Raw genomic sequence first — 26,640 nt, 5'->3', positions numbered from 1 at the left:
TGTCTACCCTTTGAAAGAGGGGCATGGTGATGTCAGCATTACAGTCATAGCATAAGGGTCCTTGCTTGCGCGTCTGTCACAACACTGTTACCTCTTGTTCCCCTCCCCCATCATTTCATCAGCATCTTATTACTCTGTCTGGAAGTCAGCATGCTCTGTGAGGAAGGGTGATGGGTAAGGGAGGGGGGGCATGCTCCATCGCTATGGCAACTGCATCACTGCTCACTCCACTGCACCCATCTCTTCAGTTTCTGTGGCGACCGCACACCCTTCAGCTCAGAGCTCCTCAGAGAACCCAATAAACAAGCTTGTGTAGGTGCATGTTGTGAACGAGTGGAAGCAAATGACATTGTGCTGCATTTGTGTTGATTGGGTGTGTTTGTTTTCACCTGAAAACAAATAGAAAGAAAAATCAGTGTTTAACCCTTTCATATGTACCATCACACATATTACGGTTAATAACTGGGCCCCGCAGAGTAGCATCACACATATGTGTTTCTGCAACAGCCAGTTACATTACAAGCTGCCAGATTCAAATCGGCTTTTGCACTGACACAGGCTGTGCTGGTCAAGCATCTGTAATTTATATTCGCACAAACAGTTACTCATACAGTCTTTTAAACCAAAGAAAATGTTTATTTTACATGCATTCATCCAGCTCGTCACCAAAGTACCACGATAAAAAGTTTACAGCTCTTATACGCACAGTCAATAACATCAAATGCGATCTTCCTCCGATGCATGCTGCCATTTGTTTACATTAGTAGCGGTTGCATTCATCAAACAAACAGCTAATCAAAGTCTTTTCAAGCACATAATATCTTTATTTTATGTAACAAACAGCCTAATTGTCACCAAAGTACCACGATAACAGTTCACAGCTTGTACAGTATATGCTCCTCGGCTAATTAGCGTGATTGGGGGCCAGGCATGCATAGTCACGGCCCGGCCCCGCCCTCCTCCTCGTCACAATATGCAAACCAGACTGCAGATATTATATGTTCATTTGTTTTTTACAACTATAAAAATGAAATAATTAAAACAAATACAGTACAGCAGACATAACCCAATTGTTTATGTTTACTATATTATATACAGTATTTTATTTTATTTTTTTATGACAAGAAATCAAAAATGTAAATAAAAAAATATTCTACACTCTGCCCACCTCTACCGGCTGTGCAGTGTCACGTGCAAAAATAATTCACTCCAGGGGGCACTGCAGGGGAATTTAGACCCTACTCATAAAAAGGTTAATGAAAGCCTCTATTTGTTATTCCACTCCATTGAAATACATACCCTCAAAAAATGTCACCCCCTAGCTCCGCCACTGATCTCATTCTGTCTGAATGTCTCCAACTGTCTTATCTCTGACTAGTCCTTAGATCACTGTAGGTAATGGCATTAAGTGAATGCTGATTTGAGGATCATAAATCAATAAAAGACAAACAGATGGGGTGGGCGGCATGCAGCACCAAATTTTATATTACGTTGAGTTAACTAATATTAGTTAATTTTAATTAAGTAAAGTGAACAACCTGCAAAAATCCTTTTTTTTTTTTTTGAGTGTAGATAGGTGTCTGAATATTGTCCATTGGCTAGCATGAGCTGAAGTATTATTGCCTATGAATAATACATGACGCTCCTGTGTGTTTTAGAAAGCGGTCTTTATTGCATAATGAGGTCTGAACCACGCCTTCATAACACACACACACAAAGAATCCCAGTGATCAATTGTGCACATGATGCTATTGTGAGGATCTAAAGTGATTTCTTCCTGAACCAGCAGCACAGCCCAAAATAGTGCTCTAGTTTTCAGCCCCTTCATGCCACTGAAGACAGACACACATGCAAGGAAATTCTCACAGGACTCTGAAGACAATGAAGCTCCATTTAAATCACTTGCATTGGAATGAGTGAAAAGCTTTGGAATGAGTTTAGTATAACGTGGTCATATGCAACAGTGGATAAATATTTGCAGCTATTTAGAAAGCAGCTTGTTTACACTGCCATGCAAAGACAGAAGGCAGTAACCACATATTTTTTTTATTATTATTATTTTTAATTATTCAAAATTTTGTTATGATGGATATCAGGCTTAGATGATGAACAGTCCTGTGAAAGATTAATTTGGCTCAATGAAATCAATGAAATTATTCCAGGTCATTGGCCTCATTAAAATCCTCCTATTTAATGCTGTTTAATGTGATGTAGGCCTGTATCATTTATAGATTATTCTTCAGACACAATTATAGCATTACTCTCATGTTCTGTCTGGGAAATTAAAGATGGACATCACATCAAATAACATTTGAAAAGAGGAACCAAAAGCTATCAGATTTGTTCACCTGGTTCCAGTCTGTTACCATGGCCACCATGCTGTCATTTGGCAAGAAGTTATTGTTTATGAGAATTAGTGCACAATGTCCACAGGGACAGAGAGGGGCAGAGAAAGAAATCTATTGGTCTGACAGCAGATGATGAAAAAAAATGTAGATGTCTCATTCAGGGGCGGAGCCAGGAGTTTTTCACGGGTGGATCAGTCTGTGGTGGCACAGAAATTTTCGGGCAGCATTTTTGTATCGTCGGGTTGGGGGGGGGTGATTTTTGGTGTAGAAAGCGGAGGCGTGTGGATACAAAAATGGAGGGGAGTGGATACAGTGATGCTGAACATGTCGGCAGTGCTGATGAAGGTCATTGCTGACTTGGAGGATCTTGCTGTGATACGTCGATCGATCACAGCTATGGAGGCGAAGTTCACTGAGGTGGTTACAAGAGTGGGGGATGTCGAGAAAAGTATTGATTACCTGGAGTCATCGGAGAGGGAATTATCTGCTAATCCGCTAGCAACCAAGGTGGATTTGGAGCATGTCTGGGAGATGTTGGAGGACACAGAGAACCGTAGCCGGCCGAATAACGTCCGTATCGTCAGAATTACAGAGGGCGAAGAGGTACAGGATATGATGAAATTCCTGGATGGGCTCCTTATGAATCTACTCGACATAGCAGACCATAAGCTGGAAATCGAGCAAGCTCACGGGGTTCCTTCTCGTTGATCCACGGAGGGAGGCAGGCCCCGATCAATTCTGGCCAAATTTCTGAGATCATCCGATAAAGATCTTGTGTAAAGGTGTAAAGGAAGGCTTTCTTGGAAAAACCACAGCATTTTCTTGTTCCCAGACTTTGCGAATTCGACAAGAGGGAAACATGATTGATTCAAGGAATGCAAGAAACTTTTACATCAACAGAAAGTCGCTTTTGCACTGATATTCCCGACCCAAATTGAGAAAAGATGCTAAGGATGGCCGTAAAACATTCACATGCCCACAGCAAGCGATGTCCTTCATAAAGTCAGTGGAGTGAGTAAGTCATCTTGTGGTACTCACGTTGCAGCCGAGTGGATCGGCTCACTGAACATTCGCTTGACTGTTTGAGGAAACTGAGCACTTTTTTTTTGTGCTGGTTCCGCCTAGCAGCTGGAGTTTATTTTGTAGAGTAGCACACCTTCAGGACAGTTTTATGGATGAATCTACATTCTCTTTGTACTTATTCCTCCTTTTGGCTGGAGTTTGTTTTGTGGAGTATTTCTTGCAAAGACATTGGAGTGATTAAGTCATTTGTTTGCAATCATGCTGCAACCGAGTGGACCGGCTCACTGAACATTCGTTTGACTGACAAATCTGCGCGCTTTTTTGTGCTGGTTCTGCCTAGCGGCTGGAGTTTATTTTGTAGAGTAACACACCTTCAGGACAGTTTTATGGATGAATCTACATGCTCTTTGTGTTTATTCCGCCTATTGGCTGGAGTTTGTTTTATAGATTATTTTTTGCCATGCAATTTTGTCTCACAAACTTTGCATAGAAACACCGGACTTGAGTAATCCGATGACAAAGTTGTCGTGGGGGGTTCTCGTAGACGTGTATGGACTGTGTGAGTTCGGAGGGATGGACGCCAGTTGGCGCTGTAATGTGCGGGATTAATGCGCATGTTTTTATTTTTTCTGTTTGTTTGGTTCTGTGGGATGTTCGGGTTCTGATGGTTGTACTAATGTTGGAATGTGGTCTAATAGACACAATCTATTATTTCTTATATGTCAAAATGTCAAATGTTAATATGAGTGGATTGTTTCTCTCCATGTGGAATGTGAATGTGTTGGGGCACCCCATAAAAAGAAGGAAGGTTATGTTTCTTCAAGAAATGCACCTTTCTCTGCAGGAAGCTGATCCCTTGCCCAAATGTGGAAAGATATGGGGTGGGCATTTTTTTATAGTGCTGGCTCGAATAAGAGCAGGAGAGTCATTATGCTGAAAAGTAAACATCTACAATTCAAATGTCTCAAACAAAGTAAAGATAAATTAGGAAGAGTCTTTATTGTTTTAGCTGAAATTCAGGGACAATGTCTTATTTTGGCTAATATTTATGCACCTAACGTTGATGATCAGGGCTTTTTTTATAGATCTTGAAGGGATGTTGCAAGCCGCTAGCAACCCTCATGATATAATATTGGGAGGAGACTTTAATCTTTTGATGGACTCAGTCCTTGATTATAGTGAAGCAAAAGTGTGCATGCCCCCTAGAGCAACATTGACTCTTCACAGGATGTGTAAAAATCTTGGTCTTACAGATATTTGGAGACTTTTGAACCCATCTGGTAGGGACTATACTTTTTTTTTCATCAGTCCATAAGATTTACTCTAGAATAGATTTTTTATATATATACCTAAGTCCCTCATTTCATCTGTTGTTGATTGCTCAATTGGAAAAATTTTAGTCTCAGATCATGCCCTGGTGTGTTTAGAGGTGTGCCGCATATGGAGAAAAAGAAATCATATAGTTGGCGCTTTTATCCCTTTTGCAAAATCCTGAATTCCAACAAATGCTAAAGGCTGAAATCAATGTCTATATGAAGACCAACTGGTCCTCAGTATTCTCTGTGGCCGTGGCTTGGGAGGCACTTAAGGAGGTTCTTAGGGACCGGATCATACAGTATGCCTCATTTACCAAAAAATCCAAAGCACAAGAACTCGTGGAATTGGAAGGGAATATTAAAAGTGCTGAGGCAGAGCTGAAGCGTCGAATGTCGTCTAATGACCTCAGGGAATTGACCCGATTGAAATACAGATATAATACTGTTTTGTCACGGAAGGTGGAGTTTTGGCTATTCAGGGCAAGACAGTCATACTTTGAGTCGGTGGACAAGGCAGGAAAGCTTCTGGCTAGATATATAAAACAGAGAGAGACTTTTTCTGCCGTTCCCTCAGTGAAATCTGCTGGTGATATGGTATGGTAGAATGGGATTATCTTTTTAAGATTTTGAAAATGTACGGGTTCAGGAATACTTTTATTGGATGGATTATGTTACTTTATAGACACCCGATAGCGGTGGTACAAATAAATTGATTAATTTCAGATTATTTTACTCTGGATAGGGGCACCCGGCAGGGTTGCCTTCTTTCCCCATTATTGTTCTGTCTTGCCCTGGAACCATTAGCAGCCACGATAAGAAAGGAGTATGATTTTCCAGGGGTGATGACGGGAGGTGTGGTGCATAAGCTTTTGCTTTACGCAGATGATATTTTATTATTCATCTCCATCACTATTAGATCTATGCCTTGCCTCCACAGAATTATTCATTCCTTTTCTAAATTCTCAGGATTCAGAGTTAATTGGTCTAAATCCGAAGCTTTGTCTCTGACAGCGTACTACCCGGTAACGGCTATTCAGCTGGGCGCCTTCCAGTGGCCCAAACAGGGCATTAAGTATTTGGATATTTTATTCCCAGCAAATTTTGTGTGAGTTAATTTTGACCCTTTAATAAAAAGGTTTTCGAGCGATATCGGCAGTTGGGCTTCATTGCATTTATCTATGATTGGGAAGGTTAATGTTATTAAAATGAATTGTATTCCAAAATTCAATTACCTGCTACAGTCTCTCCCTGTAGATGTCCCCCTCTCTTATTTCAAGCAATTTGATAGCGAAGTCTTTCATTTGGAATGGTAAACGTCCCAGATTACACTTCAGTAAGTTACATAGGCCGACTGACAAAGGTGGGCTAGGCCTACCCAAGATTTTGTCTTATTATTATGCATTCGGTCTCAGATATTTGGCTCATTGTTCGCTTCCACCTGAGAGAGCCCCTCCCTGGTTTTGTATTGAACAGGAAGTTCTTGCCCCTATTTCGCCATTGCAAAGCATTTCTATCAAACTAACCGGAGAAGTTAAGTTAAACCCTGTTGTCTCGCATTTGCACGTGGTATGGACAGAAGTGTCGAGTGTGTTTAATTCAGACAATTATTTCAATGTTTCTTCGAGCATATGGCTGAACCCCAAATTGTATATTAATAAGTCCCCTTTCTGCTGGTCAGAGAGAATTGTGAGGGAGGTTAATATGCTCGGTGACCTATATGAGAGTGGAGTGTTGAGATCCTTTGAATATATGGTTCAACATTTTGGGTTTCCCTCAATTCTTCAGGTATTTACAGCTGTGCCATCTGCTCTGTACTATTTTTGGGAGTAGCATACACCCCCCTAGAGCAGTGAATACTCTGGGAGTGGTGATTACTGCTAAAGGCCATGAGGCATCAGTGTATTACTCCCTGCTAATTCAAAGTCTTGGGGACAGAGCTTCAACTTCTCTCAAGAGATTATGGGAGAAAGATTTAAACTTGGTATTGGAGGAGGGAGTGTGGGCTAGGATTATAAAAAAAAACGTCATGTCTACACTTAGAAATGCAAGGGTGCACCTTATGCAATTTAAGATTTTACCTTGATTCAATTGGACCACCTCTAGATTGAATAGGCTTGGTCTTAAAGACACACCCACCTGCTGGTGATGCCAATCAGAAGATGGGGACACAACCCATGTTGTTTGGTGGTGTGTTAAGATCCAAGATTTTTGGTTGAGGGTTCAGAGTTTTATGTGTGACTTACTGGACACTCAAATTTCATTTTGCCCCAGACTCTGTATTTTAGGCGATGGGGCAGTCATCAATACAGGGGACAAATACATAAGAAATTGGGTCCTAGCCAGTGTTATGATCAGCAGACAGGTCAGCCTTAGGGGATGGAAGTCGGCTGGAGTGCCCTCATTTCAGGAGTGGTACACAGAGAAGGGCAGGGTGGTGGCATTCGAAGAAATGTCATATAGAAGGCTGGGAAACCTCTCGGGGAGGGGCAGTGGAGAGAGATGTGTAGTTTTAAATGTGTGTGATTATTATATATATATATATATATATATATATATATATATATATATATATATATATATATATATATAATACACTATCGGTCAAAAGTTTTGAAACACTTGACTGAAATGTTTCTCATGATCTGAATGCGTATGCTTAAATGTTTGAAATTAGTTTTGTAGACAAAAATATAATTGTGCCACCATATTAATTTATTTCATTATAAAACTACAATTTAATTTAAAAAAAAAAAAAAAAGTTTTTGAAATTGATGACTTGGACCAAATAATAAAGAAATGCAGACAATAAGTGCCCAACATAGATGGGAACTCCTTCAGTACTGTTTAAAAGCATCCCAGGGTGATACCTCAAGAAGTTGGTTGAGAAAATGTCAAGAGTACATATCTCCAAATTCTAGGCAAAGGGTGGCTACTTTGAAGATGCTAAAATATAACACAGTTTTGATTTATTTTGGATTTTGTTTAGTCACAACATAATTCCCATAGTTCCATTTATGTTATTCCATAGTTTTGATGACTTTACTATTATTCTACATTTTTGAGGGTCAGGGTGGGGTTGGGTATTGGGAGGGGAAAAGGGAATAATGGGGGATAAAGGTTGATTCTGTGTATATATGTTTGATTTTCTGTTTCATTTGTCTGAATCAATAAAAAGTGTTAATCTGAAAAATATATGCACACTGTCATACCTCCCAGCACTGCCCCCACCTCATTTTCAACTCATGTTTTTTCTCTCTCTCTCTCTTTCTCCCTAACCAGCAATGGAGTTGCTATACTGGCGGGACCTAAAGCAGAGTGGGCTGGTGTTTGGCAGTGTACTGCTGCTGCTGTTCTCTCTGATGCAGTTCAGTGTGGTCAGTGTGGTGGCCTATCTGGCCCTGGCTGCCCTCTCTGCCACCATCAGCTTCAGAGTCTACAAGTCCGTGCTACAAGCCGTGCAGAAGACAGATGAGGGACATCCCTTCAAGTATAACAACTCTGTGTTTTAGTGTGCATGCATATGCATCACTTCATGTTATTACTATGCTATTACTATGTTATAACTATATAATATGACTAATATTTCGAATATTTCTAACAATGGTTTCTATTGCCTGGGTACAGAGCATATCTGGATGTGGAGATGTCACTGTCCCATGATCAATTGCAGAGGTATGCAGAAAACGCCCAATACTATATCAACAGCACACTGAAAGAACTGCGCAGACTGTTCTTGGTTCAGGATCTGGTGGACTCACTAAAGGTAAAGCTCTATTCATTTTTACATCGATAAACAATAATGCACAAGTTAGTCACTAACACTATACTAACACATTTTATAAGTTTAACACCTTTTGGACCCTATTGGCTCATTCTTGTTATATACTATTATATATAAATATTTTATATGTAAAATGTTATATACTATATATATTCATTTTAAAATTCATTCCATTTTGCTGCTTTTGCTCAGCTTGTCAGATTACTGCACTGGTGCAAAAATACATTATAAATCACATTACCTGTATAAATGGTTAGTATGCGCTAACTGCTAGTTGTGTTTGTTCAACTAAAGTTTGCAGTGCTGATGTGGTTGCTGACCTATTTGGGAGCCCTCTTCAATGGTCTCACTCTTCTTATTATGGGTGAGACTCTTTTTTTCCCAGATGTTTACATATGTATCCATGTTAGAAATAGAGCTTAATGAATACAGTTTTGAATGGAAAACTGTATTTTCTGATCATGTACTCTTCTTTCTTATGTTTTCATTCACATTGCATCTTGCTTCAGTGGTGGTGTCCATGTTCTCCATGCCTGTGGTCTACGAGAAATACCAGGTCAGAGTGGAACCTTTGTTACCATGACTACAGCATCATGTATAATTCACAGGCAACATGACTACATCTCCTGCATTTGTTTTTCACATCTCTCTCTCTCTCTCTCCCTCTAGGCACAGATTGACCAGTATGTGGACCTAATAAGGACCCAAGTCAACTCTGTGGTGGGAAAGTAAGTCCTTCATCTATGCATTTATTTTTAGTAGAATAAGAGGGGTGAATGTTTGTATCTGAATGCATAGTTATGCATCTAATTTGTGGACATTCAATTGTGAGTGTGTTTGACTGTACAGGATCCAGGAGAAGATTCCTGGGGCAAAACGGAAGGCTGAGTAGGCTCCACACGGCCCCTGGAGGAGGTAGTGAGCCCCTGACCATCCCACTACAAGGAGAGCTGAATGATGGTCAAGGGTTCCTCTTTGAACACACAGATGCACACACTCAGACACTAGACACACATACAGTAAACATCACTGGAACATGGTTCTACTTTGTACACATTGTGACGTCTAGAGCAAAGCCAAGCTGTGCAGGAGAAGTTCCATCCTCACCTAAAAAATAAAACAAAGCGTGCTATCTCTCAAATCAGGCTCTAGTGAGAAGTACAACTAATTGATGAGTTGTAGAAGTAACCTTGAAACATACAATTCAAAACTGGATAAGACTAAATGTAATTTTTATTTTGTGTTGCTCAAAGTGCATGAAGTCAAGAGTCTTAAGTGCTAATGAATTCTATTTTTCTCTTACTTTTCTGTGCTTTCTCAGCTGTGCTGAAAATGTTTTTTCTCTGTAGTATGTGAAGGATCTCTCCAGCTTTATTGCTGTCCTGTGACACTGTTCTTGGAAAAAAAAAGAAAAAAAAAAAAGCTTTTTTTGTCTTGGGCGTTGGGTGGGGCTTTTCCTCTTTTATCAATATATCTGTAAACATGATTTACATAATAGTCATTGTCAGCTAGAAGCATGGATCTGCTAGGGTTCCTGGTATTTGTAATGTTGGGCACAAATGCAACTATTTAGCATTGCTCTGATTAGGTATGGTCCACTCATTCATAGCATTTGGTTTCTTTTCTTGTAGGACTCATTAAAGGAGCTACAGAGATTCATGTTTTAGGTGCTGTCATTGATCTTCTTTTTGTAAATGATACAAAACAAAAGAGAGAGAGAAGGAAGCTTAAGTGAGTGATTGCCAGCTAGAATCTGTCAATCTTTGTACAGTGTTAAGTGTTGTTCATTCTCTTAGCCATTGACTCTTTACTATTTGCACTTAAGATGTACTCAATAATGAATGCGAAAATAAATGTTCTTAAATGTGCTTGGCTTAAGAGTTTCATTTGAATGGAAGGAGTCTGTGCTCATTTTCTTTAAGATTATCATAGCTTGAAAACACAGCAATGACAAACTTGCAGAGTAAAAGAAACAAAAAAATCGAAATGGTGAACTTGTAAGGAATCATAAGAGTTGGCTTGAACAAAAACATACGACTTGTACTCCGAAAAATAAACAAACTAAAGCGATGTTTAGGGATGGGACGATATGCTTATCTCACGGATCGGTTCGATATACGATCTGAGGTTCACGATTCGATATTATCTTTGATATGATAACACTTTAATGACAAAATATAGCATAAAACTGTGTTTATTTTGATTAAATGTTTGTGCAAAATGCACATAATAATTTCTCATCAAAATAAAGTTCTTTAATCTAAAATATAAATGCTCAAAGTTTAAATGAGTTTCTCATATACCCCTCACTATAAGAAAAGACCACAAACAAATGAGCCTTCAAAAATAGTGGGTTACATTCAGGCTGAACAGGTGAAGAACAAGTATTGTTCTTCTTATTATTTTTTTTAATTATTATTATTCTAATATTTTAATATTGTTTCTTGAAATTGTATATATAATAATGATATGAGCTGCCAATATTTGAAAGAATGTGTACTATTTACAAGTAATAACATTAAGTTTACATTTGTTTGTATTACAAGCGCTATAATGGTACTGTCACTTTAAGAGTTTAACGTGTATCTCACAGACTCGCACAGCTGTTGATGTTCATTTATTAACAAAAGAGAAGTCTTGGTTTTTTACCGCATCCGTGCTATTTGTGATTAAAATTAATGTTTCTTTTAATTTTTTTAACTGCCTGTAAAGAACAGAGAGGATATTAAAGTGGCATTCAGTAGTTCTCTAGCTAGCCTTAGCATTGCACTACTTCGTGTACTTTAAGTATCGATATGACAGTGGTGTTAGATGCTGTACTGCCATCTATCAATGTGGATAAGTATGATCGTCTCTGCTGCCCCCACCAGCTCTGGAATATCATTTGCATCTGGAAAATGTCGGAGTTTGAGGTAATTCCTAAAGTTATTTATTACTACTATAATATAATTGCTTTGCCTAAAAACAAACGTCAGAATTCAAGCGAACAGACTTCTACAGTTAAGGACAGATTATTATTGTCCCTCATATCAATAATCTTTGGAGACTGCCTAAGTTTCACGTTATTTCTAAAGACAGTTATTACCTTTATTAGAGAACTGCTTAGCGTAAAATAAACCTCAATTATCTAGAGATACAAATTGTTATGGTAAAGGAAAGAATATAATTTTTTTTGATGATCAAATTTAGCATGTCCATGAATACTGAATTTGAAGAACTCGTTTTGTTTCCAAGCAAACCAACATCATGGCTTACTCAAAATCCACAACATTCGCTGTGCCCAGCTACTAAATGAATGAAGATGTATGCCGTTTCATAGAGGTGGAGGTAGATGGGCCCCCCTTACTATAGCTGTGATAACAAAGAAAATAAAATTACATGTTGCTTTCTGGTTGAATTTGTAAACACAGCTGAAAAGTGTCCATTACTAACATACATTGACTACACACGTAATTTTAAAAAGTTCGAGGGAGACTTGTATGAGTTTTCTGTAAATTCCACTGATACTATTTTAGAGAGTGGTCTAAACAATTAATAATTTCTTACGTGTCCAACAAAAAAGAAGCAACATCAGCATCACAACTCAGGTTTTTCTCCAGCATCAAATCTTTCCACTTTGTGAATGCCGTACTGAAGTTTACTCTAGTTTTTGTCTTTGTCGGTCTTTCTGTCTTCTTGCTTCGGACCTTTTTCGCTTCTTCGGCAGTACAGCTGAATCTCCTGTTGTCTCCGCTTTGAAAGCACGATAAATAAGTGTGTTCCATTGTGTTCTTTTCGCTCTTCACGTCACCAAACAACACTGCGCTAAGCATAGACATGCGCATCTACATAGGTGGCAGCCAATGAGCACAAGGATTTCCTTCTTCGGCGTTTAGTGAAACACAGCGGACCATGTCATTTCAACATGGCGGAACACATTAAAGGGGGTGACCTGCACCATGTATAATAAAAGCACTTTTATAGAAAACTATTATGAGTACAGTCGCACTATGGGGTAAAATCAAGCGATATAGAGATTATGATGTTTGACGGGTCATTTCATTTATGATCACATGGACAGAAAACAATGTTTCAAATTTCGAATTATCGAGTTTTGCCTTGATACGGTTTGTCATTTTTTGATTCATGATATATTGAAATTCAATATATCGTCCCATCCCTAGCGATGTTATTACGTTATTAAAATTTTTCCTAAGTTCACCTCCAAACCTAAACCTAACCATAAAGTCAACCCCCTTACCCAAACCCTCAACCTACTGTAACCATGATTTTCTCATGAGACTGTGTTGGCTTAAATCTAAGCTGGTTTGATAGTCTTAGATAGTTTGATCTGGTCTAATTAAAAGTAGTAACTAGGATCTATTTCTTTCTTATCTAATCCTTAAAAAATATTTTTTGCGTGTTACCAAATGTAGTCAGGTTAATTCATCCATATTTAATTTGCACTCAGTAATTTTTAAGTATGTCATCTTGGACTTTACACTGACACCTAGAGGCATGAATGCAGCGTGATTCAAACATAATAGTTTACAGTTGCCGATGCCATTGTAGAAATGTATTATTCACAGTCCACCATGATTAATTTAATACCTGAGGGAAAGTATCCAATAAAAGGGCGGCTACTAAGAAGTAGAGTAAGCAAGTAGTATTTGGCTGGTCATGTGATCCTAACATGGCAGCACCCATGAGGGGACCCTCTCCATGACGAACTGCTTTTATAAGGTAACTGGTATGACTGGAGTCTTAATCTAATGTGAGTGCTCATGATTTTATACATACTGTATGTTTCAAAATTACTATTCATTTTTTAAGAGTATAGGTTTTTCAATGAGAAAAAAAGTCCTGAGTGCACCTTTAAATATTTTTCAGTAAAACCAGTTATTTAGATGTTATCACATGAAGCACATTTGTATGTTACCCAAATGCCTTGAAAAACACACACACACACACACACACACAGCAAAATAGACCAGATTCAGAGACCATCTAAGCCTAAACAACTTAGGCTGGTTTAAGCTGTTTCTTCCCCAGTAAAGTTTAGACAGAGGTATATACAAGTCATTGTGGTGTTACATCCTATATAAGAATAATGAATACTGCAAGAAATGAGTGTTAGGACACCGCCCATGTGTCACCGGGCACTGTTGGGTGTGCCTAGTCTACCTGTGCATTGTCCAAATGCTAGATTTTCGCTCCAGGAACAGGTGGAATGGACTTGGACAACAGCGGGATCTGTTTCCTCTACCAGGTGGGGCCTTCAACATACACACACACACACACACACACACTAATTTTCTCCCACAGCACATAGTCAACACTGTAAGGAATTTTTAAGGAAAATGTATAAAAAATTCCCTTCCCTTTTACTTAAATTATGGGTATTCATCATTGTGTTCTTTATATTGCTGCAAAGAAAAATATTTGTCACATCTGAGTGTTGCAGTATGGTTCCTTCTGCGGTTCTGTTGAGATCCATGAGTTTGCCTCGCCCTCTGGTGGTGTGTACAGAGAACTATAGGAGAAACGGAGGGTGTGGTGCTCTGGGCATCTTTAGGTTCGGTGTTGTGCTCAGGTTTAGGAGGGTTACTTTTGAAATGTATTCCACTACAGATTACAGAATACATGCTGTAAAATGTAATTTGTAACGTATTCTGTTAGATTACTCAAGGTCAGTAACGTATTCTAAATACTTTGGATTACTTCTTCAGCACTGGTAGATTTTTTTCACTTGGTTTGACTATAAAAACTCTGCCAGTACAGTGAGACAAAATACACATGTTAAAAATACATTCTCTGAAAAACCTAAATATCTTGTTTCTAAAAAAAGATAAATCAAATTGATCTTGTTTTAAGGATTTTTTGATATTTTTACAGGAAAACAATACAAAAATTATCATCAAGAATAAGATTTTTGCCCTAATATCAAAGGTCTTACTAGAAAACGTGATTCACCAACATCATGCTGACAGATGAGGTAGCATAATTAAAATTACACAGTTATGATTGTTTTACTACGAACTTTGAGACTGTATATTATATTTGACTCTCCAGTGCTGGAACAGGACTATAAGAATGTGTGGATATAGATCTGACTATGCGAGACTGTAGTTTGAAGTAATCACTTTTCTTTGCATGATACATTGACTGCATTTATACGATAGCCAATGTCGGTGTTAGCTAGCTAGCCAGTTTTATCAATAACTGTTAGCTAAATCTGGTGGATGATGACAGTAGCTGTTTATAAAATAGACTGTACATTATAAATATGTTGACACAATTCAGTATTGATGTGATTCCATCACAACTGTCATTTTGATATATCGATGCGCTGTTGTTTTATAATAATAGAATGTATATATTTTCTGTATAACCAAGTTACGTTACACTAATGAATGGGTCTTTTTGCATTATCTTGAACATTGTCTAGCATTCATTTCATGAGTTATTGTAGTTTAGCTAAAATGACACAGATCAATCCTTATGGCACTATATTTCACATGCTTTGCAGTTATGTAAGCTTACATGTCCAATAAGAAGAACGCCAACTCAGGGTCGGTTTTGATCCCCAAAACCGAATGAAGGTCCCTCCAGGAATCAAATGACCTGCCGATGTTCACTCTAGTTTTCGCTCAACCACGATCATGTTCCACTTAGCCAGACGGGATTCAGTAGATAAATGTTTTTTTGGCTTACTCTGAGTTTGTGTAAGAGTTGGTGTTGTGCTGGGAGCCGGACGTTTGCTGGATTCCATCTCTAAGATAACGTTACCTAGTGTTGCAGTTTGTTGTCGCTGTTGAATAGCGGAAGAGAAGCTATTACTGTCTGAGTCAAGGGTCTCAGGAGCGCACATAAACGTCACATCCTTTGGATTTTCCCGGCAAAAGAAACCCGCTCCCTTCGCATGAAAATCAGTCTACAGGCTTTAATAGGCAACCTAGGAAGTCCGGGAAGGGCTCATTTTTTAAGTTGCATTACAAGTAACGAGACAGGATACCTCTGCGAGAGTTCAGCCACACACAAACCCGACACCTCAAACCGAAGTGACTGAACCTCAGCACAACATTAAGACAGTTTGTGACTCTGGCGCTCGGCGAGCGCAAAGTATGTCCATGGTCACAAGAGACAGACACAGATTATTGACATGTGTGCATGCCACCAAGGTGACATGAGCGCAAGGCACTCACAGCAATATAAGACAAGACATGAAACATGAATGTCCGGATCCCAACACCAAAACCGAAACCGAACCAGACAGGGAAGTCAGGATCCAGACACCATGCTCTGGACATGAGACACAAGACCGACCGAAGAGCGCATGGCAGGGAAACCATAACCAAAGCCGTGCTCTCCCACAAAGACAGAAGACAAAACACAAGACAGACACAGAACAATGATGTCACGACCCTGTAACACAAAAAGCCAGACTGACTGAGTGACAGGATCATAACAGTTACAATAAACACTTAATATGGAAGTGAATGGGGGCCAATTTTGGAACATTAAAATACTCCCTTTTTCAAAAGTATAGCTATGTAGAAGGTTCGTTGTCTAGGTAATGAAGGAGTCAGGAGGCAGCGAACTGTCAACATGAGTATTTTTATTACTCTTCAGCATCATTCATAAAACAAACAAAAAGGTGCTCAGTGGCCAAGTAGTCACACACGCAAACAAGTAAAGGCTTCTATCGAGCACACACAGGTTCAGTCAGGGTCAGTCAGAGTCAGTCAGAGTCAGTCAGTCAGTCAGTCAGTCAGTCAGTCAGTCAGTCAGTCAGTCAGTCAGTCAGTCAGTCAGTCAGTCAGTCAGTCAGTCAGTCAGTCAGTCAGTCAGTCAGTCAGTCTGTCTCTCTCTCTCTGACCCATTGTGCACCTTTTTATGTCTCCCTCTGCAATCACTACAACAAGAAACAGGTGTTAGAGATAATAACAACCCAGGTGACGAGCCTTACCGCTCTCCTGCAGACAGACACACGACCATGCTCCCATCACCACAAACTACAAGATGATAAACAATATGCATGTAAACATGATTTTAGTGTGATAAAATCACTTACTAACCTTTTCTGTGTAAAGTTATTGCCAATTTTAAAACTTCATTGCCATGATGAGGTAATGTCAACACACCCTAAAACCCTAAAATAACTGTAAAAATTACAATTTAAACAACTTTTCAGCTCAAATAATACATGAGTTTTAACAGAAGAATTAATGTAAGTGATTTTATAAAATTATAAGCTTCACATTTCTGCCTCTAAACCCTCCAAAAATTGTCCACATTCACTTCCATTGTAAGTGCCTCACTGTAACCTTGATTTTTGATTTTCTTTAAGGAAAAGTCTAAATGAATTTTTGTGGTAATCAGCATTATGCTACAAATGCTGTCGATTGAATTCGTCTTGAACCCAGAATATTCCTTTAAGGGTAAACAAGTGAACACAGTAACACCACACTAGCAATGATCAAATACATTTTGAAGACTTTAACTGAAAGGTTGAACTGTGTTCTCAGGAATAGAGTATTTTTCATAAATATAAGGTCAGGGCAAGTTCACTTATGTTGTACAGTAAATATTTTAAATGTATACAATTTATTGATTATACTCTTGGTTGATATGCTATTTTTACATATTACCTTTGACCTTTTTTACTGTTTCAACAATTATTTTGTGTTTCATAATTGTTTTGCTGTTTGCATTTAGCTGGAAAGCCTAAAATATTCTCTTTAGTGGTAGTTTCTATTTTGACAACTTACACCATATAGTGTGACAACATGCCCAGATGTTGGAGCATATTATCACAAATGGTAAACATGTGTTCAATGAACTGTTTTTTTTTTTTTTCTGGACAGCAACAATGGAAATGTTCAATAGCTTTTTTTGTTGCCAAGACTTCAAGGTTTAGAAATTGACTTCTGAAAAATAAATCTGAAAAAAAGTGACGTGCACACATAGCATATTCTGCACATAAGCTTGTTCATAATGCAAAGACTTAAACAATGAGTTCCAACATTTGCAGGAAAGTATAATTTCAGCATACATCACCATTTTCAAAATGAGATAACACCTGGACTTACAGTAATTTACAAAAGATTACAATTTGCAAATGCACCTTGACATTCAACACCCTGCTTTATAAATCAACTAGTTGTCAAGTTAAAATCACCATTCCCACACAGAGACAGGCACTCTGGGTCAGATGGCCTTGAGGTTGCTGCCTGTGTGTCTATAGCCCAGCCAAAGGCCAGGCATGACTGACAATGTCCACTTGTCAAATACAACTCATGACAGAGTGAAAAAGCAAACAGTGCTCAAAACCATTTATTTGAAGTATTACCAGTACAATACTTTTGTACAAAAAGTGCCAGAGAAATGTCAGATATAAAAGGAAAGTTCCAAAACTCTAATGTGAATTGCCAAGGGTATAGAAAGATTTTTGGAGAATTTCAGGCAAAAAAAAATAAAATAACATAAATAAATAAATAAACAATAACAGAGGAGACAAATCACTTAATGCACCCTCTTACCTCATTACTCAACTGAGGACATGCTGTCAGTCAGACAGGCCTAACAGATTCACTCTGTGTCTCACTCATGGTACATCCATATACCTCCTTCAGCTCTCTCTAACAGTGTAAGACTAATGCCCATTCTAATAATAATTCTATAGTGCCTTTCACAAACCCAATGATGCTTCACAATGCACAACAGGGCAACAAAATGAAGAGATCAACTGCATAATAACAAACTTGCAACAAAAGACAAAAAATACAAAAATCAGGAGAAACAAGTTAAACACAATGTGCCATAAATTGATTGTAATCACAAGAAAGATTCAGGGTACGCAAAAATTTCAATAACACCAAGTAAGATAAAATCAAATCAGCTATCAGTTATTGTGGGGCAAGACCATGGAATGCTTTAGTACTTTAGTAACATTTATTAGAATTGTGTGCAGTATTGGTATATGAAAATTCACCCTTCACGTTTATTCCATACAATGAAAGTGAATAGTGACTGAGGCTGTCATTCTGCCTAACATATCCTTTCACGAGTTCGCCTGCCCATATAATCTTTGATTGATGTAGGTAAAACTTATGTGACTTGCTGTCCCCGAAACTCTTAAAAATAGGTGATGGAGATGGGGAGGTGGAGGGATTTCAAAAGGACCATTGCTAGGGAGAGGTAAGCAGTGGCAGTGGTATTCTACAGCTAATTTGTTGATTAGATAGGCAGGTATAAACCTTCGTTTGTTAAATTAATTTTGTGTTCCACAGAAGAAAGCAAGTAATACAGGTTCAGAACAACATGAGGGTGAATAAAGGATAACAGAATTTAAAATTTTTGGGTGAACTGTCATTATGGGATATAATGGGATCATTAACTAGCTTTACCAGAAAGACCATGCTGTTTTGCTGGCAAAGAACAAAGCCACAGTATCCTTGTCCACCAGCAAGACCAGCACTAAACCAGCAATAACTATCGTAAACCAACCCAGACCAGCATGCCCTAAGCTGGTCTTTTCAGCGAAGCTTAACATTATTTTTCCCAAATTATGGACTAAAGAATATTTCATATTTAAAAAAATACAAAAATAAACTGATCTTTGTATAAGCAAGCACACTGCCCTCTGGTGTAACTATGTGTGCACACCAGCCATGTCCCAAACCATCACTGTCCCTGTACAGGTACCCTGTCAGTGGCACTGACATCACCCACCCCAGAAACACAGACTGACAGTGACAATTAGCCTCTTTCTGTGTTGGTATGTGTGACAGGGCTACATTCACCCTGTCTGATGACTTGAGACTGACTGCAATGACTGCATGAATCTCCCCTGGCCATGGAGTGTTTTAGAGAGGGCAGTGGTAGAAGGTCCTATGCTATTTCCAGTGGATTTCTTTCTCCCCCTCCTTATGAAAGGTACATTGCTCAAGAATAAAGATGGGAATTGTTCAGATAGTGCCAAATGAATGTACGGAATTTGTTTTATGTTTGAAAACTCACCTGAAGCAAGTACAGAGCAAAGTTTGGCACAATTTAATGCATATCCATGACACACTTATGTGTTATATTGCCCAGGCATTAATTTAGCTGCTGAGGGAGTGACAGTATTTGGCATCTTTCTCTCTTTCTCTCTCTATCTATAATAAAAAAAAAAATTAAAAAAAATTTTTTTACAAATATTTTATATATATATATATATATATATATATATATATATATATATATATATATATATATATATATACTTTTTTATCTCTTAAAGTCCTGAAAATGTAGTTATGGATTTTTTTTTCTTCTTTATCTACTGGAGCAAATGGGAACACAAAAATAATATTGCTGTGGTCTCCCTTGAAGTTTACTCCATTGTAGTTTACTTTTGCACTCCAAACCCAGAAATATGAAAAGGGTCCATTCCATTTCAGCAATTTCATTGCTGTGACAGTTGATAATTAAAGATCAGATCAAGCTGTTCCAGAACTCACACTGCAAATAAATAAATAAATAATTTATATAAAAGAAATTGCAAATTTTTTTTATGTATATATATATATATATATATATATATACATATATATACATACATAAAAAATTTTTTTTTATGTATATATATATATATATATATATATATATATATATATATATATATATATATATATATATATATATATATATATATATTATTTTTATTTTTTTTTTTTTTTTTTTTTTTTTTTTCAAGCATAACTTGGGGTAATGGGGTAAGAAAAATAAACTAAATTCAAGATCTATTCTACAAGGATGTTTGGAAATTTTTTTCCTGGAAAACAGTACTTTTTTTCTTCTTTGCACTTCAGCAGAACATTCATTTTTGTTGCCAGGCAGACAAACAAATATGATGCAGCAGATGAAAATAATTGGACATCAGGTGATGTCTTAAGGTCTGAGCCTGCAATAAAGGAAGAACTCCAAAATAATGTGACATGAAGTGTTTTGGAAATTACTGATTGTTTTTGTCTGCATAGTCTCTCTTTTCATATTTAGCCTGTGAGGGAAAGCAACGGATTGCATTGCAAGTCAAACATATGTACACATGCACTCATCTCTCACATTTTGGGAGTGGGAAGCAAACAAATATAAATTGCAAAATTAATTATTGGTACATTTATATAGACTGTAATATTCTGAGAATTGTTTAAATTCTGGGAAAATGTTTTATCCAGAAAAGTATGCACTTTTTATATCCTGTTTTAATCTTAGAAATATGTTGTACAAATGATCTTTGTGCTTTTATTATTTTTCAGTTGAACTTTAGTATCATAGTAGCAGAGTGCATGAAAATTACACATGGTATCTAGATGAGTGTTTTGAAAAGATTATGACATGTGCACAGGGCAGGTGGCGTGGGCAGCACACTGGTGCTTTGCCCTAATCTGACCTACAACCAGAACCAGGTGCTGGACTGTGATTATGGGTCTCAGAAGACCATGCAGCCTGGAGCATTCCCAGAGGCCCCCATATGGACACCAACTGCAATCTGCGATGAAACACTTATGTCCAGAAATGACTTTCACGTGTGCTTTGTTACAGACCACAAATGTTCATCTACATAAATATGGTCTTGCACATATCATGTTCATACCAAATGCAGTCAATGAAACGTAAATGAGTTTATTTAATTTAGTGGTCTCTTATTTAGATTCACACGGTGCTGGATGAATTAGGCCAAATGTTGCATTGAAAAACATACATGATCTGGTCACTACTAAAGTGCATCACTCAAACTTTGAGTAAAAGTTATTTAAAGACAGAAGAGTTGATTTCAGAGAGTTTTTCTTTTCTTTTCATACAAAAACCTTTAGGAGCCTTGTAACTCATACAAATTCACTTTTGTGAATAGAACAAATTGCTTTATTTATTTGATTATGCCACGATTTAGCATGACAGTACTGTTATCCTCCACAGAAGAATGGGTTTATTCAACTGCACGTCACACTCTCGACCAGACTAGACTCATAGTTTCCCTTATATACAGACATAATTCCCCTTGGCAGTGGGGTCACATTACATGCTGACATAGGCTGCATTTTCTTTCGATAATTTTATTCAGACCGTCACATTCAATTAACTATTTTTTTGTAATAAATGGGCACCCCAGGCTAATGTACCCCAGGCATGTTTTGAGGCAAAAAGATGTTTAAGACACTGCTGCAGATAAAAAGGTCAGAGTCTTATTTGAAAGATGGATTGACCATTGAAGACAAAAGGGTGCGTAAACAACACAGCATGGGATTTTTAGTATAATTAAATATTTACATGTGAGTATGTGTTATTTTTTTGTTTTATGTGCTGAAATTGTAAGAGTGCATGTTTGTGTTCATGCTGCATGTTTGAGTGTAAAGCAGGCTGGGTCAAAAGTGGGCTGGGTAATCAGAACAGAGAGACAGAAGGCAGTTTGCTGTGGGCAGGGAAAACAGTCTCATTCTTCTTCTCAACTTTGCCCGGTTCTATCATTCCTTCATGTCACTAGCACACGCTCAGTTCTTTCTATCTTTCTTTGCCTTACCCCCTGTTTCTGCCCGTCTGTCATTTCTCTTTTTCTCTCTTCTTATTCAAACCCCTTATTTGCTTCTCTGATACTCTTCTACTGCAAGAGCAACATTTCTTTGGGATACTTTTCCCTTCTATTATTTATCCATCTATACTTTTTGTCTGTATTCTCCCAGTCTGTATCTCCCTGGATTTATTTTCTCATTTAATTTGCATAACCTGATGCAATTGACATTTTTCAAGGGCAACAGATGGAGTCAAAGGATAATGGACCTGGAAGGTAATAAAATATTTTGTATTCTAATTTCCATCCTCTTTTCATCACTATTGCCAAAACTCATATTCCTGTCCTCTGTGGTGAATACTCTGGTGGTAATATAGCCCTCCTGCAAATTCTGCACCATCCATCATCTCATGCATGTTCCCTCCTGTTTCTATTTTCAACTGCAACAGTTTTGCCCTGCTTTTTGCTTGTTTTTACCAGTCCAAGTCAATGCATTTATCCGTCTCTTCATTCTCTTTCTCAGTTAGACTTTTCTTGGCTTATTTAGGTTGTCTGGAAACGTCATGTGCCCTGTACTGCTTTGTATATAGTACTGTGCTAAATTGATGTAAAGTGCATTTTATGCATGCCCGTCAAATAGTCTAGTTTGTTTTTAGCTTTTAAATCTTTCTAAATGAAATTGCTTTCTAAGCCTTTCTCAAAATAATTATTTTTTTTCACCGATTAATATGGGTAATGATGTGAATAAACTAAGTTATGAGAATAAGTTATGTTCTGCCCGATTGACCAAATACTAGAGAAAAAACACACACAAAAAACAGGATTGTCCTGCAGATGCAGTTAGCTGAATAGAGAGAAGTTGTATGCTGCTGAATCAACTAAGCTGCCAGTTTAGAATGTGCACAACAAAATTTGATATGATACAGTGTGAAGGACTGTCTACTGAAGACCAAGCTCTTTATTAACAGTCAGATTTCATTATAAGAGGATGACCAAAGAAAGAAGAGAAAGACTTTGGATGTAACAAAATACTTTTATCCACTGGTTCCACCAGCACACTTAATCGTACACTTTTTTTTATTGCTCCTCCACTACAGCCCAGCAATGCCATTCTTTGGTTGTTCTAAATGGCACCACACAGAAAGTGTCCCAGCTCAAGGATGCATGGCACCTGCAAGCCCAGGTCAAATGTTGCTGCGAGAGCTGCTTTGGCAGCTAGAGCAAAGAGCACTTCAGGTTCAAGCGGAGGAGTTCCAGTACTGCTTGTCCCGTGGCATTCTGGCATACCATTGCCCCCCAGCATACCCTAGCCTGCTTGCCCTCATACCTGCCTCTGAGCGTCATCAGCTAGAGCGCCTCTGTGGGCGCATCCCACCCTCACAAACAGCCGTTGTACTTTCCAGGTGAGAAAAAATATGTGGATATAAATAGTTCTGAAATCTGCAGTTTGTCCTCATGCCTTGCTTATGAGCTTCATATTCTGTGTTACAGTTAAGGTATTTTTCTAATATAATTTATACCAGTGGTTCTCAACTGGTGAGTCGCAACCCAGATGCAGGTCTGTTCAGGGAAAAACATAAAAATTCAACTAACCATATGATCATGCATAGTTAGGATAGCAAAATACAGGTTTTAAACTTTTAAAAGGGAGGATAAAACGCGCCTCATATCTTTTTTTATGTCAAAGGTAAAACTCTACAGTATTTTAGTGCAAATTCATCTGTTACTTGGTAGATGAACTAGCTAAATTAGGCAGATGCCCACTTGGACAAATTGAGTGACATGCCCTCATCCTCAAAAAGACATGAACAAAATTACACAAAGTAAATGCGACCCAAATTAAATTAAATATAGGTTCACTTTCAGTAAGGATGAACAAGATTTGTGCCAACCACAATGTGTTAATTGTTGGCTGCAGAGATTAGTATTATTTTAATATTAATAATAATAAACAAATTCAAAGTTTGATTTTGGGGTTCACATTTTGGGGGTTTCTTTGTACAATAAACAGTTTTGGTACTGTCTTGGGTTGCCACTTGATGTAAAATTTGGTTCCTGAAGCAAAACCAGTTGATATTTGGAATATAGAATTTTAAACAGATATAAAATTCTTCTAAGCAGTTTATCTTTTTAAATGTGACAGATTATTTTGCCTCATCTTTAAATCATCAAGAATTTTAATAGAAGGAAGCACTAACAAAGTGGGTTGGAATTCTAATTTGGTTGGACTTTCTTTCCTGCTCTTGTTTCTAATGGGATTGTTTAATCATGCACATGCATAAGGATATAGTACAGAATTATTTTACATAGACATCTTCTATTTAAGATTTAACTAAACATTGTTTTGCACTTCATGAAGGCTCCATGATCTTTTGGGCCACAATGACATCCCTCCCTGGGAGCTGGTGGGTGCCTTCAAGCATGTTGTTAGGGACTTCCCGAGGAGGCAGGAAGAAAAAGTGCAGAGGCGTCCACTCCTTTCAGCTCCACCAGCTATTCCTTCTGCTCCCATTCCATCTACAGAGAGTGGTAATAGAAATCACTGGGCTGAAAATGCATCTCAGTCTTCATCAGAGGAGCCGGGAAAGCATAGGAAAGAGATCCCTACTATTTCTAGTTATGTGGATAAACACTTGCGGGCTGCCTGCCCTTACTCTATCCACCGAGATTGGAGCCTGCCCTACTTCCATCCTTTTACTTATGAGGCCTACAGCACCACATTGTGAGGGTGACCTAATTGTGAAAAAAAAAAAAAAAAAAAAAACATGACCCTTTTTTGTATGTCCCTCCTATTGGCAAGGTCCCTTGTTCTCTGACATAGATCTACACTTGCAACATTGAGAATATCTAATTACCTCTCCAGTTTCATCGTAAACTGACTACAAAGAGGAAGAGGGTGCATGGCGTAATGTTAAATCTTGGAATATGAGCCATAATCGTTTGTAATCAGTCAAAAAGATTAACAAAAGTCAGATTTTAGTGACATATGGCAGATAATTTTTTCATTTAATGTTATTGCCTCTCTTTGGAAACTGACCAATAATTTGTTTCCATTTGCTTTCTATTGAAATAACATTTGTACTTTGGGCTGTATAGCTTTCCATGAGATACAGCTAATGACTGAGCATATTGGAGGAAGCAAACACACACACACACATTAGCATGCACCCAGAGCATTCAACCAGAGCAGTTATTTAGCCTAATCTGTCTTTTTTCTGAGTTATATTTCTGGATTACAGAGTAGAAATTAGCCTGAGGGCAGAGGACTGCACAACGTTTGCACATCAGTGGGTCCTGCTCCCTGCATTTACCCATGAACAGCCCAGCATGTTTCTCACCTCTCCCAAGCTTTTTACATCAGAGGTACAAACTAATATTGTTTGCCTGTCTGTGTACAAATAGTGACAGAACTGTTCTTTATTTTTCATGTAGCATGGGCTGAAAGTGGCACACAATCTTCAGCATTGAAGCACAAGTTTGGTAATTGTCCTTATTAATAATAAAGCTTCCATTTTAAAGTAGTGTTAAAACAGTGTAAAAACAAACAGGGGACACTTTTGTTACAGGTCCTGGGCAGATGTGGGACTGTAAGCAGTGAATGATGTAATTTGTATGCTGTAAGCAATAAATGACAGAGAGAGACAAGAGCTTTATGTTTGTTAGTTGGGTCCTCTGTTGTGTGTGTGTTATATATTGCTGATATAAATACTATATATAAAAACAACATACAGCATGTACAGTACATTAATGATTGGTTCAACACAAAACTCCTTTTAATTTCATCATGTAACACTCAAAATTCCCAGCAGGCTACGCCCCAAGCAACTGACGTCACCAAGTAATGGTACAGTGTACACTTCTTTATGATAAATAGTAGATACTCCCATTTTTTGTAATACGTATTACCATTTACTGGGGCACCATAGCGTCGGGGAAGGTAAGAAGATTCTAATGGGCCCTGCAGACAGGGGGCCCAGCAGCAGGGACTAAAAACAAAACATTTTCCATTTTGGTTTCTCTGAGCAAAAACTTTATTTTTCTCATTCCGGTTCAGAAGTTCCGCAGCCTTCTTTCCAAATGGTAAACGGATAGAACAAAATAAAAGGTTAATAAAGTTCTTTTTTAAATGACAGTACTCTGCACTAAGGGGTTGGTGATATACCAATTGCTTTGTTGCCAGATCTCTCAAGAGAAACAATCTGGTCTGGAAAAATATGCCCAAAATAAGCCACTTGCCTTACCAAAAGAAGCGAAAATAAGCAATTACATTTTTTCCTGTGGGGTGGATTTATCAGCATAGAAATCATAACAAGCATACAGTTAATTAACAGTTAAGTATAATTTTAAATACAGATCTGCTTCTCAGTCAAAACCCGACTGCATCAAATCTGTATTAATTCATCATATCTAATAGTAATTCAGTGAAGACTTGGAAACAACTGAGAAATATACTTTTTACCTCTAATAATGTTTTCCTGGATTAGCCGTGCATCTACAGTATATGTAGTAATTATACACAGTTGTTAAAAAGGTCTTCATTCACAGAATGCAACATCCACAGCGGGCAATTAGGCAAAGAAATGTGTGATGCAGCAGTTTCCTTCAGGATCAAAGCACGTTTAATTTTTTCGGGCAACATGA

At 37.9% G+C, this 26,640-nt stretch overlaps 2 protein-coding genes across 3 annotated transcripts in view; both read left to right on the top strand.

Annotated features, from left to right (window-relative positions):
* rtn1b (reticulon 1b) overlaps window positions 1–10,336 on the top strand; it is an 80,540-nt gene extending 70,204 nt beyond the window's left edge. For both annotated transcript variants that reach the window (XM_051655761.1, XM_051655762.1), the window contains 6 exons: window positions 7,967–8,174; window positions 8,312–8,450; window positions 8,763–8,832; window positions 8,978–9,024; window positions 9,138–9,196; window positions 9,318–10,336. In XM_051655761.1, the coding sequence (XP_051511721.1) occupies window positions 7,967–8,174; window positions 8,312–8,450; window positions 8,763–8,832; window positions 8,978–9,024; window positions 9,138–9,196; window positions 9,318–9,360 (566 nt within the window). In that variant the 3' untranslated portion in view covers window positions 9,361–10,336. The remainder of the gene's footprint in view (window positions 1–7,966; window positions 8,175–8,311; window positions 8,451–8,762; window positions 8,833–8,977; window positions 9,025–9,137; window positions 9,197–9,317) is intronic.
* An 11,627-nt stretch (window positions 10,337–21,963) lies between these two features.
* Window positions 21,964–25,636, top strand: LOC127416424 (protein RD3-like). Its single transcript, XM_051655783.1, has 3 exons — window positions 21,964–22,275; window positions 23,097–23,402; window positions 24,359–25,636. Exons 1-3 carry the CDS (start codon window positions 22,247–22,249, stop codon window positions 24,723–24,725), a joined length of 702 nt encoding a protein of 233 aa, XP_051511743.1. The 5' UTR covers window positions 21,964–22,246; the 3' UTR covers window positions 24,726–25,636.
* The last annotated feature ends 1,004 nt before the right edge of the window (window positions 25,637–26,640 follow it).

This window comes from Myxocyprinus asiaticus, chromosome 25, assembly GCF_019703515.2.
Source record: "Myxocyprinus asiaticus isolate MX2 ecotype Aquarium Trade chromosome 25, UBuf_Myxa_2, whole genome shotgun sequence".
Lineage (NCBI taxonomy): Eukaryota > Metazoa > Chordata > Actinopteri > Cypriniformes > Catostomidae > Myxocyprinus > Myxocyprinus asiaticus.
The sequence above is the reverse complement of the archived record's forward strand: the minus strand, read 5'-3'. Positions and strand labels throughout refer to the sequence as shown.